The following is an 18,552-nucleotide window of genomic DNA, read 5'->3' on the forward strand; positions in this document are numbered from 1 at the left end:
AAATATAAAAAACTGTTAACAATATTTATTATTTTATCATTCTCTCAATAAAATGTTTCTTAAAATAATTTCTAAATTTATCATTCAATCATTGGGCTCCATACTTAGTTTTTTTTTTATTTTTTTATGATACAAAATAGAAATTCTACTCTAACCTAATCTAAGTGTATATGTGTGTGAAACTCCCTCCTGGAGATTTGAATCCCGCCTCTTTCCCCCCACGCCCAACAAGCATTTATACTTGTGAAATGACCATCGCACTAAGCGTGTGCGGTGGTGGGCTCAATACTTAATTACTTCTTAAATTTTGGTTAAAAAATTCAAGGCTAATTAGAAACTACTAGTAGGTCCTGTTAACATTTGTTTTTAAGGCAATTGTTAATAGAGAAATGTTAACGGATGCCCTAAGGATATTTAATAATGAATCATTTTAGGAAAAATTTTATGAGAAAAGAAAAAAAAATGTAATTAATGTTTTGATAGTTTTTTCTATTTTCCATAAAAGTTGTGTTAAAACTTTTTTAAAATGATTTGTTAACAATTGCCTTAAGGACATCCATTAATAGAGGCTAATTAGTAACTACTAATGCTATTTATATATTTGTCATGTTAATGGTTGCTCTTAAAGCAATTGTTAATAGGGAAATGTTAATGGATGCCTTAAGGGCATTTGTTAATAAATCATATTAGGTAAGTTTTAACACCACTTTCATGAAAAATATTAAAAATATTCAGAAAAATTAATTGTTTTATCATTTTTTCATAAAAATATTTCTAAAAATAATTCCTAAATCATTGCCCTTAAGGCATCTGTTAACATTTCTCATTTTTTTAATAATAATTTGATACTTGGGGGTATTTGATCTCTCTATTAAAAAGATCAGAAAGAATCAATTGAATTACAAGATTCTGTTTTGGTTCTTTTTCCATTTACTCTGATTGTCATCAACTTTTTCATTTAACATGTAGTTTATTTTGTTTTTGTGCAACTTTTAAAACCTTTTTACTCATTTTCAGTATAAACAATCAGCAAAAATTAATTAAATTTATTCCAAACTCATAAATACATGTGAATCACCATGGTCAATTTCAAACCAATTTAGACCCCAAAAAGTTTTTTTTTATTTATTTATTTTTTTTAAAGTTAAAGAAGACCCACAAAAAGGTTTTGTCTCCAAGTAAGATGCCAAAAAAAAAAGTTGATTAAATTAATAAGAAAAGTTAATGATTGTACCCCTAAGATTAAGGCATTGGTTTAGGTAACATTTTTAGAAACTTTTTATGAAAAAAAAAAAAAAAAGTAACTGATTTTTTTGACAGTTTTAGGAAGCATTAAACATGTAAGTGATGTTAAAAGTTTTTTAAAATGATTTATTAACAAATGTCATAAAAACACTCTCTCGATACGGACCTAAATTAATTTCCACAACCCAAATTGGTTGAGAAGATAGGGGCAAAAAAGTAAATTGATATAGTATTTGTTTACCTGGCACACTTTCTTGTCTCATATATACAAAGTACAAACAATTTTCAGTTGCTTTACAAGAGAGGAACAGAGGGAGGGAAAGAGGAGAGAGAAAGCAAGAGAGATAGAATTGTACCTGCAATTCCAAAGAGGTGCCACACCCAATGATTCTCTGAACAACGCCTATAATAGCCGTGGCTTTGTATCGTTCAGACTCAGACTCAGAGGGTCACCTCCTCACAATCTCTATTTCTCTCTGTTTTTGTTCTTGGCTTCTCAATCATCTTGCATGGATTTGAATTTGTAACAAATAACAATAACAAAAAAGAAAATAATAATATTGGGAAAATTGAAGAAGTGGGTTTTGTTTGTTGTTGAAAACGAAGAATTGGGTTTGAGTTTTTTCGAGTGTTTTAGTGAGATGGGTACGTCAGAAAGTGAAGAAAAAATGGAAGGGTGGCTATATCTCATACGCTCCAATCGGATTGGATTACAGTACTCTCGCAAACGCTACTTCATTCTCGAAGATCACCATCTCAAAAGCTTCAAATCTGTTCCCATTTCCAACAATCAGGTCCATCCATGCACTGAACCTTTTTTTTTTTTTTTTTTTTCTCTTAAAATTTCCATTTTTTTTTTTCTTTTTGCTGCTTGCTGGGTTTAATGTTTGAGTGTATTATGTGCTTTGTTTTGTGAGTTTTAGGTGTTGGAAATTGCTTTATTTGAATGCTGGTTGATGATGGATAAAGCATAATATAATATAGATTGAGTGTATAGCATATGCAATGAATTAGAGATTATCTATTTTGATTGAATTTTGTTAATTAATCTATTAGTATTTGAGAGAAGTGGATTTTATAACACACACTCACTCACTTATAATGAAGAGTTACTTAGGTTCTTTCATTATATGGGTATACTTATGGTGATATATGCACTTTTTTTTTCCTACTTTACTTCAAGTGGAGTATGCTACTTCCATTTAAATTTTAGTAACAATTACATTAGCATAAACTTGATTTTGAATATGTTTTGTTATATCATAAACTTTTTTGTTGCACTATTTGGGCGCAATGGGCTTAAGTTTAGCTTGGTTGAAGTGGTAGAGGATTAAAACACTAATTTCACTCTGGCTCCAATTGTAAAATTTATTGTGGATTTTTTTATGCCCTTAAATCTTCACTTGCATAATTGGATATTATTCCATGAAGCTTGATGATGATATCCCAGTCTTTGGAATTTGGTTTTTTTTTTTTCTTTTAAAATTTTCTATAGGGAAAAAGGGTTCATTTTTTCCCTCAAAAAAAGAAAAAGGAAGAAGAAGAAAACAAGCCTTTAAGAAATTATTTCAATTACCCAAGCCAATTGTTTATGCGTGGTAGAACATACACGTGCTACCTCTGTCACTGGATTTTGCCCTTTTTTCCCCATTGTGTGCCTTTCTCACTAACATCCTTTCGAAGTGAAGGGCTCACTGATTTTAAATATGCTCTACTAAATTTGGCTGTTTGAATTCTACTTGTACAAATCTGTGCAGATTGTTGGCTAAAAACTCTCCCTATCAATTTTTTCTTTTTTAACTTTTTAACATTCCAATTTTTTTTCCCACTATTGTTATTCGGTGTACATCTTGCTGTCAGGAAAATGAAATATGATAAATATTTGTCTTTGCTTATGTAGTTCAAAAATCAGGATAACTAGAATGTGCATGCAAAACTGAATTGGGATCCTTTAGTTATAGTTTGGCTTGTCTACATCTTCAAATGGGAATGTTATCGTATCTATGTCTTCCCTTTCTGTTTGGTTGACATTCTTTACAATGTTATCTTGTAGAAGAACTAAATGTAAAAGCCTTTATTTTGTTTTTCTCTCAGGATCCTGTTAGAAGTACTATTATAGATTCCTGCATTCGGGTCATGGACAACGGAAGGGAGAGCATTCATAGAAAAGTATGAATGTTATGTAGTGTTTTTGCTTTTTGGTGATATATCTTTGGGAAAAGTTAACAAATGCCCTAACGGTATTGGTTTAGGAACTATTTTTTGAAATTTTTTATGGGAAAAGGAAAAAATAACTAACTTTTGACAATTTTTTATATTTCCCATAAAAGTGGTATTAAAACTTTCCTAAAATGGTCTATTAACAATGCCCTAAGGGCATCCGTTAATATGACCCTATATCTTTTAGATTATAATTTCTGATTAGCTTGTGGCTGTGATTTGTTTGTAATTGCATCACCTTTGGCTTGCAGGTACTCTTCATATTCACGCTTTATAATACTTCAAATGACAATGATCAACTTAAGGTCTGGTAATTAATTATCACTAGAAAGTATGTTAACTGTTTTGTAAAAAAAAAATGGTGGTTTTTAAATATAATTTTCATGCTTAAGTTATGATTCTAAATATTATAGTTGGGAGCAAGCAGTCCTGAAGAAGCAGCAAGGTGGATTCATTTCTTTCAGGAAGCAGCTTTAAAGGTTTTAAATTGCTCAATTTTTCAAATCTTTTGTAGGAAAATTATGCTTAAGATAAGAGACTAAAGACTGCATTTATATAGGGTGGTCCTGATGAGGAAGATAATCTTGTGGGTTGTTCCAAGAGCAGATGGCTTCCCTTCAGGTATAATAACTCTTTTATCCCAGATTTCTTGTTAAAAAAAGCATAACTTCTTGCTCTTGTTCAGTCCTGTCCATCTAATCTTGTAATTAATCAATTTTTTGGTACTTAGAAATTCTTTCATGGATGCAGATTCAGTGGTTCTAGATGGGTAAACCACTCTAGTTCCATTGACTGGACTCTTTGTTCATCCACGCAAACAGATCCTGTGACTTCGGATGTTATTGCTCCTTCACCTTGGACAATAATTGGTTGTCAGAATGGTAAGAATAAAATTTACAATTTGCTGTTGTAATTAGCTGCAGTTGCATGTTTATGATCTTGGGTATTTTTTCAGGTCTCCGGCTATTTAAAGAAGCTAAAGATAGGGATTCCCGTGTGAAGGTCGGTAGGCTTCTATTCGCCACTCATTGGTTAAAAAAGACATTTTTGTTGTTAAACATGTTCCTTTTGTCCGCAGTGGGATGATCATCCTGCTATAATGGCTGTGGGTGTGGTTGATGGACCTTCAGAAGCCATTTTCCAGACACTTATGTCTCTTGGTCCCTTAAGATCAGAGTAAGTGGAATATCCCATCTCTTCTTATGTTGAAGCTTCATATTTCTTTAAAATTCATATTATCCATGGCTTCAATTCAATATTAAAGCAAAAACCCATATGCTTGAAGAAATTTGATCTTAGGATATATAGCACTGTCAAGCTTTTGAGTACCATTACTTTATGGATCCTTTATTTCTTGCTCAAACACCCCTCCCCCCTCCAAAAAAAAACATTTATTTTATTAAAACTTTTGTAATAGTCATGGTTGCCAAAACAAGAAAAGACAATAGAGGAATAGAAAATCATGTGGTTAGTGACCATTCCTACTGCAAAGGCCATTAGTGAGAGCTCATACTCTGCAGATTATATAAATTAGAGACATATAATGTCAATCCTCCAACACAATCCCTAAACTATCTAAAACTCTGATTAACCTAGATTATTCCTACCACACTAACTTTCAGTCACAGAAGTGACACATTTGTTTTGGGAAGCCTGCTATCCAATTGCAATTGAAGATGAATAGATCTAAAATCTGACTGTCAGGTGCCCTTTTCATAAATGATTTTATAGTTTCCCATTGTTATGCATTCAATTACCATTAGTATTATGTAGTTATCTTTAATTCAACATATCATTTATCAAGCTTGTTTGTTACAAATTTGCTTGTAGATGGGACTTCTGTTTCTACAAGGGCAGTGTGGTTGAGCACCTTGATGGTCATACTGATATTATTCACAAGCAGTTATGTAGCGATTGGTTACCTTGGTTAGATCATTACCTTTGATGTTAATGATGTGTTTTTAGCCAGTAGTTTAAGAGTCCCTTATATTTTTTTGGCAGTAATCTCTGTCATTGACATATCATTCCATGCAGGGGAATGAAGCGAAGAGATCTGTTACTAAGACGTTATTGGAGAAGGGAAGATGGTGGAACATACGGTAATAATATTTTGGAGCGAATATGTGAATATAGTATTATCAACATTTCAATATGAATGAGAAGATGACTTCCTGTGATTTATCCTGTCACAGTTATTCTCTACCATTCTGTGTTTCACAAGAAGTGTCCACCTCAGAAGGGCTATGTCCGTGCCTGCCTTAAAAGTAATGTATGCTTAAAAATTAGATTGAACAACATTCTTACTCCTCATTGATTTTATTTTGTCATATGGTATCTCAATATATGGAGTTCACAGTCTGCACTCTCTACAGGTGGAGGATATGTTATATCACCTGTGAACCAAGGAACACAATCAGTTGTAAAGCACATGACTGCTGTTGATTGGAAATTCTGGAAATCTTATCTACGACCTTCTTCAGCCCGATCTATTACCATCTGTATGCTTGGGAGAATCGCCGGTAGCTTTCAACTGTAGATGGAATTTTTCATGTATATTATGTATCTATGGTTGTTTCAGATAATTTGATTCTTATCGATTTTTCCCCCTTTCTATATGCAGCATTACGAGAGATGTTTAAAGCAAAACTCGGAAATTATACCCTTGATTTATCATCAGGAGAGTTGACAAGAAACATTAGGTTGAATCAGATTGAAGGGGATAGCATGGTTGAATTTCATACACCGAGGGGGGATGGGAAGACCAGGGAAAATAAAGCTGAAGAAATGGAGAAAACACCTTCCGAACATGCAAGCCTAGTTAGCTTGAATGATGTTGCTGATGAATTTTTTGATGTACCAGAACCATTAGATTATGATCAATCTGAAAATAGCTGGTCTCCTGATTTTGGCCCTGATACCTACTCCCAGGTACAACCATACAATTTGTTTCAACGTTGTTCTTGTTGCTTATGTAACTAGTAAAGGGAATTTAGAGCTGGGGCCTTCTGTTATGATGAAATCTTCTAGTGTAACTTGTGTTTGAATAATGCTCATTCTGATGATGCTCTTGAGTTTTGGTTAAGTGTTAGGTGAAAGTGATAGAAGCACTAGCATACCTGTTTTTCAGAAGGCATAGTGATTTAAATTTGTAATATGTGAACCTAGGCTTAAGAGAGAAGTTCCTTCTGCAATGGTTACTTCTTCTTAGGGATCATGTGTGTCTCTGTATAACTTTGTGTTTTGGATGATGTTGAAATTATGTGTTTGAGTCAGTGGTGAGATCATGGGAAGAAGCCACAGAAGGCACAAATGCCTTTCTCAGAGCACTAATAATATTGGTGCTAAATAGCTATATAGCTATTTTTAGCACCACTAAATATCTAAATGTACCCTGCAATAGTGGAGCCAAAACTATATTTTTTGGCTCCACAGCTACAGTGCATAGCTATTTTTGGCTGTGCACTGTAGCTGAAAGGTAAAAAAAAAAAAAATTATTGGTGCGTTCGCACTACTTTTTATTATTTTACTATTTTACAAGCTCTCTCACTCTGAACTTGCAGACAACAATGGCGAACCCAAGTCTGTATGTTCTTCTACCTTTCACTTTTTTGCTTCTCATCCTCCATTTCCTTTTCTCCCAAGCTTCGAAAAACCCAGATTTGGAACCTCTCTTGGTGTTCAAAGCCTAAAGCAAACAAGCTTACAGCTTGAAACTCCACCACCAAGCCTCTCTATGCGTTCACACTATTTTTTGGCAACAAGACTTGCTGGGAAATGAAGGGAGAGAAGTGAGAAGTGAGAGTGGAGAGTGGAGAGGCACGACATTGAGATAGAGAGAAAGAAATAAATTAATAAAATAATGTAGTAGATATATTATTTTATTGTGATGTTTATATTATTTTATTGTGTTGAAAGCTAAAATAGATCCATTGATGCTGGATGTTTTGTAAAATGAGTATGTAAAATAAATAAAGTAGCTTTTTGTGATGCCAAATGGCTAAAAAAATAGCACCACTGCTGTGGATGCTCTCAAAGAGCCTATTAGTCTAAAGTCTAAACATACAGTAGGCTGACTTCATTGTCTTTTAACTTTTGTATACCTTCTAGGTGTTCACAAAACATGGTTGACATTGTAGTAAAGGATTATTGGTAATTGAGTGGTTTTTGCTGCTATTTTTATTTTCATATGTATATAACTATGTAAATGTACATGCATAGATTTATATCATTGAGCATTTTGTGTTGGTAATTGAATCTTAATTATAAGCATTCTTACCACCATAACTTCATATTTATCTTCAGTTCTAATTTAGGCTAGCATGTGGGTATTAATTCTTCATGGTCAAGAGATGCTAAGCTTTTGATATCTTGGATCGATAATTTATAAAGATGGAGAGATTGAAGAGGATATGAATCATAGAATAAGAGCACGGTGGATGAAGTGAAGAAGCATATAGGAGTATTGTGTGATCGTAGAATACTTATTAAGTTAAAAGGTAAACTTTTATAAGACTACTATATGACTAGCTATGTTCTATTGTACCAAATGTTAGGTTGTTAAGAAGAAAACTGTTTCTGAGTATAGCTAAAATGCGATTGTTGAGATGTCTAAGTGGAAATACATGAAAAGACAAGATTCAAAATGATGACATCTGCTTAAAGATAGGGGTAGCTATATTGATGAAAAGATGAGGGAGAGTTGCTTGAAATGGTTTGGTCATGTTCAAAGGAGAGGAGGGCGATTAATACACTGGAAAGAAAGCGTGAGTTGATCCAAGTTGAGGGAACGAAAAATGGTAGAGGAAGACCAAAAATAACATTAGTAGATGTAATAAAAAGGACATACCAATTAAGTAACAAAGAGTATGACTTCAAATAGAATAGAATGCAAGAAAAGAATACATGTGACCAACCCTAACTTCTTTGTTGAGGATGCATAATTGACCTCAAAATTTTAGGACTAAGGCCTTGTTGTTGTCGTATGTGGATATCATTTTTCGCTACTTTGATTTGCCCCATTTCTTCTTGTGCACATAAATCTCTATTCAGAGATTCTCATTCATTTAGGCCTTTGATTTTTGGTAGTAGTTACTCTTATATTTGTATTTGGTACTCTGCTTTTAGAAATGAGTTTAAACTTTGCATGAATTGGTGTTTTGGCTTTCTCACTTGGTTCCTTTGGCATTGAGAGTTACAGGATACACGTCAACCAAAATTATCCACTGCTGCTGGTCTTGTGAAAAGATTGCATGATCTTGCAGGTATTCAAGATTTGGTGATCAGTATGTACAATTTAGCATATGAATTCATTTGCATATCTTTTCTCCTCTAGCAGTTTTAGGAATTTTCTTTTTTGTATTATTTGATGATGGCTGGAGATTATGTGCTGCAGTTCAAAAAAGGGGCTATGTGGACTTACAAGAGATGGCAAGGGAAGACTGTATCCCATGCTGCTATGGGACAACCCTTCCAAAAGATCCAACTTGTACATTAGCTTGCAGTTGGACACAAGCGGATCCTTCGTCTTTCCTAATTCGTGGAGAGAATTATCTGGAAGACCATAAGAAGGTATGCATAACAAAATTTTAGTAATAATGAAGCTGAACACAGTGTCTAGAAAACAGTTTTGCTTGTATGTTCAGTAAGATGTTTGCCATGCTCACCAATTAAAGGATAACAAATTGGTTTGCAATCATGCATAGAATTGCATGATTTTGGAATGCTAAACTGCATATGCTCTGTGATGAAAACTGGTTTATGCTAATGGAATGTTATAATTTCTATAGTAATAAAATTCATACTTTAAGGTTCGTTTGGTTGGAGGGGTGGAAAAGTAGGATGATAGAAAATTGGTGAGGAGATGGAAAAGTGAGAGGCTAGAAAAAATTTTAGTTTTCTATTAGAAGTGTTTGGTTGGGGAGATGGAAAAGTGGAGGAATAGAAAACTTTTTTGTTTGGTTGAGAAGAAATATAAGAGGATAGAAAGTAGAGTTCATATAAATTTACTATTATGTCTCTATTAGATAAAACAAAAAATAACACATTATATTTTTATTAGAAAATTATGTATGAATGAACACATCATGCAGCCAAAAAAAAAAAAGCACAAGAAGTTCAACAACCCTCTCAAAAAATCAAAAAAAAAAAAAAAACTGTTGAGAAAAAAATGAAAAAATGATAATATCAAAAAAGACAAAAACAGCAAAGGATGAGCACATTAAAAAAAATTAAAAAATTAAAAATGAATGGTAAGATCTGAAAAGATGAAAAAGCAAAGAGGAAAAAGACAAATCAACGTTAATAAAAATTTGAATGTGCTGGGCAATTTCGTCCAAACCTCTGGCTCCCCATTTTCTTCCGTGTTTTCTCCCCAATTTGAGGAGATTGATTTTTGGGCCCGGAGAGAAAACTGCCGGGCCCCACCATTTTCTCTCCTCCTTTTCACTTCCAAACAATCACACCTCCACCCCCCCCCCCCCAAATTTTCTTTCCTATTTTCTCTCATTTTTGTTCTTTCCTTCTTATTTCACCCTCAACCAAACACACCCTAAAAAAAATGCCTCATAACCACTAATAGCGACAGTATTTAAACCATGAGATTTAGTTTCTGTAGAGTTCTTAATCCTGTGCACTCCATTAAAATTGTTTTAGTTTGTTCCTCTTAAACATCTTACTTGTCCAAATAATAAAACTCCAAAATAGGTGGCATTATAGTCTCAATTGGTGATTCTTATTTAAGTTCTCTATTCATTTGTTGTTTACTTTCTAGGTTAAGGCAAAGAGCACCTTGATGCAAATGGTTGCTGCAGATTGGCTGAAATCTGACAAGCGAGAAGATGATCTTGCAGGCCGTCCTGGAAGTATTGTTCAGGTTGATATTTAGTTTGTTATTATTTCTTCATAGTTTCAATTCGTAGCCCTTGATCACATGTTTAATTAATTGCACTCATTGCATTTTCACGATGATCTTTGTGATTGCAAATAAACTTTACAAGATCTGTGGTGCAGAAATATGCAGCACAGGGTGGGCCAGAGTTCTTCTTCATTGTAAACATGCAGGTCAATTCAAGCTTTTGTCTATATCTATATTACTCGTTTTTATCTTGTGGATTAACATTAATCAGATTATTTTCTGTGACCAGATCCCAGGCTCAACAGCATATAACCTTGCTATATATTATATGATGAATACTCCTATGGCAAATGCACCCTTGCTAGAGCGTTTTGTCAATGGAGATGATGCATATAGAAATTCAAGGTTTAAACTCATACCATATATATCTAAGGTTAGTACCTAAAATGTTTGTCATGGTCCTGTGGGATTAGAAACAACAATATCACAGAGCATAACAGTAGTCTTATTCCCCTTTTTTTCATTCAAGGATACATAAAAGCAGATAAACTTTTTTTTTTTTTACTTCATTGAGCTAAACAAGTCAGTGTGTATTTCTCATTGGTGCTTCTCCACATATTCATGGATGATTATGAATTCATTTTATGTTTTATCATTCTCTCCCCGCACCTGTGACCTTTGGCCCTTTCTCTTGGAAAAGTTTTTTTTTCTCTGCTAAATTGAAACATTTTATTTTTTTAGCTTTGTGCTTTAATCATTGGCTTGATTGCTGCTTAAGTAGAAACCAAGGGCAAAAAGTTAAAACTATATTTTTTTTCCTCGTTTGTACATGCATCTTCATATCTTTTAAGTTCAAAGTATTGCTTTATTTGTTGAAATACATAGACCCTCTCAATTCCCAGATATGTCTCCTGAGATCTCTGTTTTTAACAGTTTAAGTTTCCCATATGATCTGAGATCTGAGATTCTGGCATTTGCCTCATTTTTTCCCCATAAGGCTCATGCATACAGATGTTCTATTTGTTTTAATGTTGATATATATGTATGTGTGTGTATTGGGTTGACTCGTATAACCAAAATAGCTCCTGCAATCTGCAAAATGTATTATATGCACTTCCTTTTTTTCCCTTCTTGGACCTGAAGTGACCTTGTTACCTATACAATGCTCCATGAACATCATTTATCATCAGTGTATAGTGTATGGTTTATGTGGGTTCGCATTTTCTTTTCTCAGGGTTCATGGATAGTTAAGCAGAGTGTAGGAAAGAAAGCATGCCTTCTTGGCCAAGCCCTTGAAATTAATTATTTCCACGGGAAGAACTATTTGGAGGTAAGTTTACAAGAACTGTTGTTCCTTTATTTGTGTTGTGTAGTCTGGGCTTTGTCCTTTTGTAAAATGCGAGCGCGTGTTTGCACACGCATGTACACACACTCAAACACATGCACGCACGCACACACAACTCAGGCTTCGTCCTCCTGTAGCCCAAATTCGATTACTTTTGTACTCATTGGATTGGCATAGGTGCCTCCCAACATCTGTTGGAAAGGTTTCCCTGCTATTCAGAGAGTTTAGACACACTCATCTGTGCCTTGGTATGATAAATTAAGATCTGGTAACAGAACAGAGTAGAGACACAAGTAAAAGGACTCTGCCAAAGTCAGGGATATGCAACCTGATATTGAAAATAAAATTGTATGTCATGTCATGTGGGTGGTTATACACACTCCTCTGTGCCTTGGTATGATGAATTAAGATTTGGTAACAGAACAGAGTAGAGACTCAAGTAGAAAGGACTGTGCCAAAGTCACGGATATGCATCCTGACATTGAAAATAAAATTGTATGTCATGTGGGTGGTTATTTATCACATTAGCTAATTCTGCTAAATGACAATCAATGCAGCTTGGGGTCAATGTTGGGTCTTCAACAGTTGCAAGGGGTGTGTCTGGTCTTGTTCTCGGATACCTTAACAATCTCGTTATGGAGTTGGCATTCTTGATAGAGGTAATACTTTTTTATTTTTTAAGTGAGAGTTTTGTGCATTGGGTATAACATTTATTTATTTACTTTATATTTCCCCCTAGTTTGGATAGGGAAATAGAATAGAAGTGGGGAAGGGATCAATGGAACATACTCATTCTTTCCCTTCTCTCCCCTTGTCTCACTTCTTTCCAAGGATACCTTGAGCGGAGGGAGGTTAGATCTTAGATTCAAATCTCCTCATCTCACTTCGTTCCAAGGATATCTCAAGCAGGGGAGATGTTAGATCTTAGATTCAAATCTTGCAAAGCGATTTCAAAAAAAAAAAAAAAAATCTTGCAAAGCAGAAAATTTGCATACTATTGAACATAATTTCTGCTGATTCCACAATTCCTTGCATTTTTAAGTCATGATTCAGTTTGAAGAAACTGATATCTCTCTACCATATGGGTAAACCTCAACACCCAATAAAAAGAAGAAGTTAGAAATGAAAGCTTTACTATAAAAATATTATGCTTCTTTAGCGATTGCCTTTCTTGACGATCACATTTTTTCATTACAAAGCCTAAATGTCAATTTGTTATGCACAGGCGAATACACCAGAGGAGCTCCCAGAGTATCTTCTAGGAACCTGCCGTTTTAACCATCTTGATGCCTCCAAAGCAGTATTAGTGAAACCATAATTAGTTCCTAATACTTCCTCAAAACCCAACCAAATGTTGGGGGTTATAGAGTAGATAATGGGAAATTCAGGATGTTTGGTTCTGCAAAATTGCAGTCATTCTTATATTCAATAGAAATGAATTTGGCACCAGGTTGTTGTGATGTAAATATCATTAACGTTGATAATCAACCTTTGCAAAAAGATGCAATTTCTTGTTGGTGCTTATTCTTTGATTTAGATATATGATTTGTTTAGATCAAGCATATTGTCCTGGTTTTTATTTATTTTTTATTTTTTTTCTCGCTTGGCTACATTTAAATTCTTTATTACTTATAAAATATATATAGTTATTCTATATGTCTTTGAGCAATAAACTTGTTGAAATGAAAATTGCTGTGCTATACCAAGCACTTGCAAACTAATTGTAACGATAAATTCATTGTTTTTAATAATGAAAGTATCTAATTAAAAAAAAATAGCATGCACAGATTTGAAATAAGGGTAAAAGGCACAAGTTGACTGAATGACATACTGGGTAAGAATGAATCATCCTTGATAGTTTCAGACCCAAGGCGGTACATGTTGCTGTGTCTGACGTGTTTTTCAACTAAATGTGCTTTTTAAAATTTCCTAATAATAGTTTTTTATTATCAGACCAAGATATCAATCACAAAAGTGCATAACCAACTGGAAAACAATAGCAAGAGTGCAGTGGCAAGTGTGTTGCCACTTTAGCTACAGACCAAATGTCTTTTACAATTACACGAGGAATCCAAAAAACATCACAATGCAGACCATTCTGGTTCATGAAACAATAGTCTGCAAGCCTGGTACTGTCCATCCAGTCCATGGCACATTCCTTCTGCACTTTTGTAATTGCACTTTGTGTTATTTCTCCCTTCAATGGTATGGAAAAAGACCAAGATATCAATCGGTTTTTGGTATAAGTGGAGATTGAACTCCAAATCTCTTATTGAAAATTTACCTGAAAATCACGTTTTAAATTTATTCAATTAAATGCTTTCGGTCATCTTCAGTTAAATATATATCTATATATATATATATATATATATATTGTAAGGACACTATTTTGTGACGAACCTAAACAGTATTAGGTTCGCACGTAAAAGGCCCAGACAATATGATTTGTAGAGCATGGATGTAAAGAACTAGGTTAACTGTGGTATCTCCTCCAAAGATTTACTCTCAAACCCGTTCAAGGTTTGAAGTTGGTATAATGAATGTTTTTCTTTAGTGACTAGTGTAACTCTCTCTCTTTCTTCTCTTACTTTCTTCTTTTTTTTTGTTTCCGTCTGTTCTTCTCTTTTCTTTTTTTGTCCCGATCTTTCTCTTCATGTTCTTCTTTTAGTTTATATACTCCCCTTTGCGCTCCATTCTCGCCGCACACGTGTAGGTTGTGTCCGGAGGATTTCTTTCTGTCCCATCTGGCACCTCCTGGAACTTCCTATGGGCAGCTGTAAGGCTGCTTCCCTACTGTTCAGGTATCACCTCCACATTAATGCGGTCAGAGAGTTAGTTGAGAGGTCATTAATGCGGAGGCAGCTGTAGTTTCAGATATTTGTTTGTCTTATCTCTTTCATCTTTAGTCGACTACTTTATCCTTTACAATGACCTAATTCTGAGATCTGATCGCAGTGAGACCACGTCCTGATTGTCCTCGAACGCGATCGTCCTCGGACGCGTACTGCCGAGGAGCATGGTGTCCTCGGACGGGTATACGGCCTCGGATGGGCTACTGGCCCAACAATTCTGAACCCTATGGGCCCATTAATCGAACGATCCCCACAATAGCCCCTCAAAATCCTACTTTTCGAATCCTCGGGAGAAAAGGTGGATTTTGACGTCATAAGCCTGCACCTGTGCGCATTTTGGGGCATGCCCCTGACGCTTCAGCACCCCGCTTTTGGCAGCATTAAATTCTGACAACTCCCTTGTCTCCCACGTTCGACGGTGAGATCCAAATCAAACGGTAGGGGACTTCTCTTGTTTTGTGAGCGGGAACTTCACCGCTCACAATCTTCGCATGACTATAAAGACGCTCCCCAATTGAACCTGCACTTTACCCTTAATGGTTACGTAGTTCCAGAGCTTATACATTGAATCTGCCTTCTTCCAGTCTTCGCTGTTCTCCTGGCGACTACAAATAATCGTGCGTTGTCCAAGGTCCCTCCTTTGAACCTGTAAGTCCTCTTGAAGCTTTTACCATTTTTGTTCAAAGCCAAAAAGTCTTTTCTACTAAGTCTCTTTAGAAAAATGGGGAAACAGAGGAATCCCTTTCGGTGTCTCGTTGACTCCGAGGAGGGTATTAGAAACTTCCGCTCTAAGTACAATATCCCACCAACGGTAGGGATGAGGTACGCAGCCCAAGGGGAGTGGGTTGATGCTAGGCAAACTGGGGAAGTGGTTATCCCCATGATCGCCTTTATTGAAGGCGGGATGACCATCCCCATGGGTAGTATCACTAGGGGTTACCTCAATTTCTTTAGGCTATCCCCCACCCAATGTGCTCCCAATATGTTTAGGGTCCTGGAGAGTGTAGACGCTCTGAATCAGAGAATGGATCTAAATCTATCCCATCACGACGTGAATTGGGTGTACAGCCTTCACCGCCTAGCTGACCAGGACTATTATCTCAAGTCGAGATATCCTGAAGTAAGGCTAATTCAGTGCCTCCCTACTTCAAATAAGTACCTAAAAGAGGATTTCCTTATTTTTTCTAGGGAATGGCATGATGGTCTACCTTGCCCGACAGTAGAGGGAACACCAGGTGGGTGCGAAGTTATAGACCTATGCTACTTAGCTCGTGAACACATTTTACTTATCTTTATTATTTTCGTGTCTTACAATTTTAACTTTAAAATTAACGGTTTTGCAGATAAACGCTACACGAAGCCCAATCTCAGATTAGTCAATAAAGCGAGCCTAGACAGGTTATTGAAAGCTGAAATATACGTGAACGAGACTGATGGTCAGCTACGGGCAGCACATTTAATTCTTGGCTATACCCCCCTTTCTTTTGGCTTTCAGGCGCCGAAGTGCGTGATTAGGGCACGCGATCCTCGGCTTCGCCGTATCAGTGTTGCCTACGAAGGGTTCATTGTTCCAGAGGGTATTCCACTTCCCAAACACATACCTCTCACAGAGCCTCTTTTCGTGGCCAGCGTCTCGGCGGAGCCTTCTTCACCCTCACCTTCCCTCAAGAAAAAGGGAACCAATAGGAGAAGGAAAAGGGGAAAAAACAAGGAAACCGTTGTAACAGTATCTGAATCCACGGGCGATTTCGAGATTTTCGATCAGCCCACAAGCCCCGAGGAAAGTTCTGATGAGATGGGGGTACAAAGGAAACCCCAGAAAAGCTTGATGGAGCTGATGGAAGGTCAACAAGGAAAGTCTGCACCTACCCAAACAATATCATCCCAGGTTTCATCTCTTCCAACCGGGTCTCCCCCTCCAGTTCCTCGCCACCCTCCTCGATCATCTCCGCAACCAGCGCCGCCCAGCGCTGCCGAGTAAGAAAAGTGCAGAGAACAGAAGGGTAAGGGGGTGGCAGATGCGAGCAAATCTCGTCCCACTCGAGAGGAGGATGTCCAACGAGCTGCAAAGCAGTAGAAAACTAGGCACCCCGCTACGCGGGGCCAAGAGAAATCCGATTCCCCACATCCCGATTCACAAGCGTGGCTGCCAGTTCCTATGCTCGGTGGGGAGCCCCTGCAAGACGATGCCTCTATAAGGGACTTTAACGGCGGCATTGGGTGTCATGTAGCCTCGGCCATAGAGGAGGCCTTATTGCTCCCAAAGGATATGACTGAGATAAAGAATGTGAGGAAGAATCAACTCATCCTTGACAATAAACGATACTTGGGCATAGTGAGAAGCTGTCTTTTACACTGTTTCATTCTGTGACTGTTACTTACTAATGCGCACTTTTCATTAATTATAACGCTAACTCACCCCCCCCCAATTTTTTACAGATCATCCAAAATACTTTCAAGCTAGATGAGATGCTCAATGCTTGCTCCAACCAGCTAGATGGTGAAAGGAAAAGAAGGGTAATGGCTGTACAAACCTTGTCCAAATCTGAACAGGATTTAATCGACGCAAGGAAAAAACTACAGGTCGAAGAAGAAGCTCGCAAGAGTGCTGAATCGACATCAGAAGGCTACCAGAAGCAGGCCGAGGAACAAGCCAAGCTTCTGCGCGATGCGAATGCCGAGCTGAAGAAGATTCAGGAGCAAGTTCTTATTCTTAAGAAGCATCTAGAAGAAACTCAGAGGCTAAGGGAGAAAGCTGAAAAGCTCAAAGAACAAGCCGAGAAAGCGAAAATCAAGTCCGAACAGGCAATGAATGAAGCCGAGTAGAGGGGCTACGAAATTGGGATAGCTGAAACTGAGAAAGCTTTAAGAGCCGAAGTTCCGGAGGTGTGCCGCATCTTCTGCGCGAGAACCTGGAGCGAGGCTTTTAACCGTGCTAGGGTTGAAGCCTCATCTGAACTACGTAAGCCAGAGAACGTATATTACCCCGAAGCGATACGCTCCTCAACTCCTCAACCATACCAGGCTGATACTCCTTCCCCAGCTATTAACCCTAACGAGGAGGTTTTGCCTCGTAATTCCCTTCCAGGAGCTTCCCCAAACAAATCCACCACTGCTTCGAAGGCAAAGACGGTCTCACAGGGTTTTCAACAAGAATTGGACTCCACAGTTCAATCAATTGGGGGCATTACCAATTAAAAGTAAAAAAGTAGAATCTGTTTTGTAATTTTAAATAGACACTTAATAGAGGACTTTCTCGCTTACTTTCTTATCATTCTGATGGCTCCAAGTTACCTTCACACTTACTTACTTTGTCGTCGTAATTTTGTATGGGTTCATTTCAACCACCTTTTTCATTGTACGCCAATCTTGCATTCGAAGCTTTCTCTTTCTGACTCCTTAATGAATGTTCATAGGGCATTACTTTCACCAAGTTTATGATTTAGAAAACTCATCACCACTCTATTTACCATTTAATAATTCAATACACAACTTAGCAGGTCAATTTCTACCGAGTTTGTGGTCTGAGGATTTAGCATAACATAGTTTCTGTTTAACAATACAACATGAATGATAGGATGTTAATTTCCACTAAGTTTGCGATCCGAGGACCTGGCATAACTCAGTTTCTGTTTAACAATTCAGTATGATAGGATGTTAATTTCCACTAGGTTTGCGATTCGAGGACCTGACATAACTTAATTTCTATTTAACAATTCAATATGATACGATGTTAATTTCCACTAAGTTTGTGATCCGAGGACCTGGCATAACTCAGTTTCTGTTTAACAATTCAGTATGATAGGATGTTAATTTCCACTAAGTTTGCGATCCGAGGACCTGGCATAACTCAGTTTCTGTTTAACAATTCAGTATGATAGGATGTTAATTTCCACTAAGTTTGCGATCCAAGGACCTGGCATAACTCAGTTTCTGTTTAACAATTCAGTATGAATGATAGGATGTTAATTTCCACTAAGTTTGCGATCCGAGGACCTGGCATAACTCAGTTTCTGTTTAACAATTCAGCATGATAG

The 18,552-nt window shown here is 36.5% G+C and overlaps 1 protein-coding gene across 2 annotated transcripts; it reads left to right on the forward strand.

The window, feature by feature from the left end:
- Positions 1 to 1,531: 1,531 nt before the first annotated feature.
- Positions 1,532 to 13,244, forward strand: LOC115983358 (protein ENHANCED DISEASE RESISTANCE 2-like). 2 transcript variants are annotated; one of them, XM_031106001.1, is made up of 21 exons: positions 1,532 to 2,039; positions 3,340 to 3,414; positions 3,717 to 3,770; positions 3,879 to 3,944; positions 4,025 to 4,086; positions 4,216 to 4,346; positions 4,421 to 4,467; positions 4,544 to 4,641; positions 5,296 to 5,391; positions 5,500 to 5,564; positions 5,658 to 5,729; positions 5,838 to 5,984; positions 6,086 to 6,393; positions 8,663 to 8,726; positions 8,858 to 9,033; positions 10,235 to 10,336; positions 10,474 to 10,524; positions 10,608 to 10,751; positions 11,553 to 11,648; positions 12,221 to 12,322; positions 12,889 to 13,244. In XM_031106001.1, the coding sequence occupies exons 1-21, from the start codon at positions 1,887 to 1,889 to the stop codon at positions 12,979 to 12,981; spliced, it is 2,202 nt and encodes a 733-aa protein (XP_030961861.1). In that variant the 5' UTR covers positions 1,532 to 1,886; the 3' UTR covers positions 12,982 to 13,244. The 2 variants fall into 2 exon arrangements, with proteins under 2 accessions (XP_030961861.1, XP_030961868.1); XM_031106008.1 differs by lacking the exon at positions 5,296 to 5,391.
- The last annotated feature ends 5,308 nt before the right edge of the window (positions 13,245 to 18,552 follow it).

This window comes from Quercus lobata, chromosome 1, assembly GCF_001633185.2.
Source record: "Quercus lobata isolate SW786 chromosome 1, ValleyOak3.0 Primary Assembly, whole genome shotgun sequence".
Lineage (NCBI taxonomy): Eukaryota > Viridiplantae > Streptophyta > Magnoliopsida > Fagales > Fagaceae > Quercus > Quercus lobata.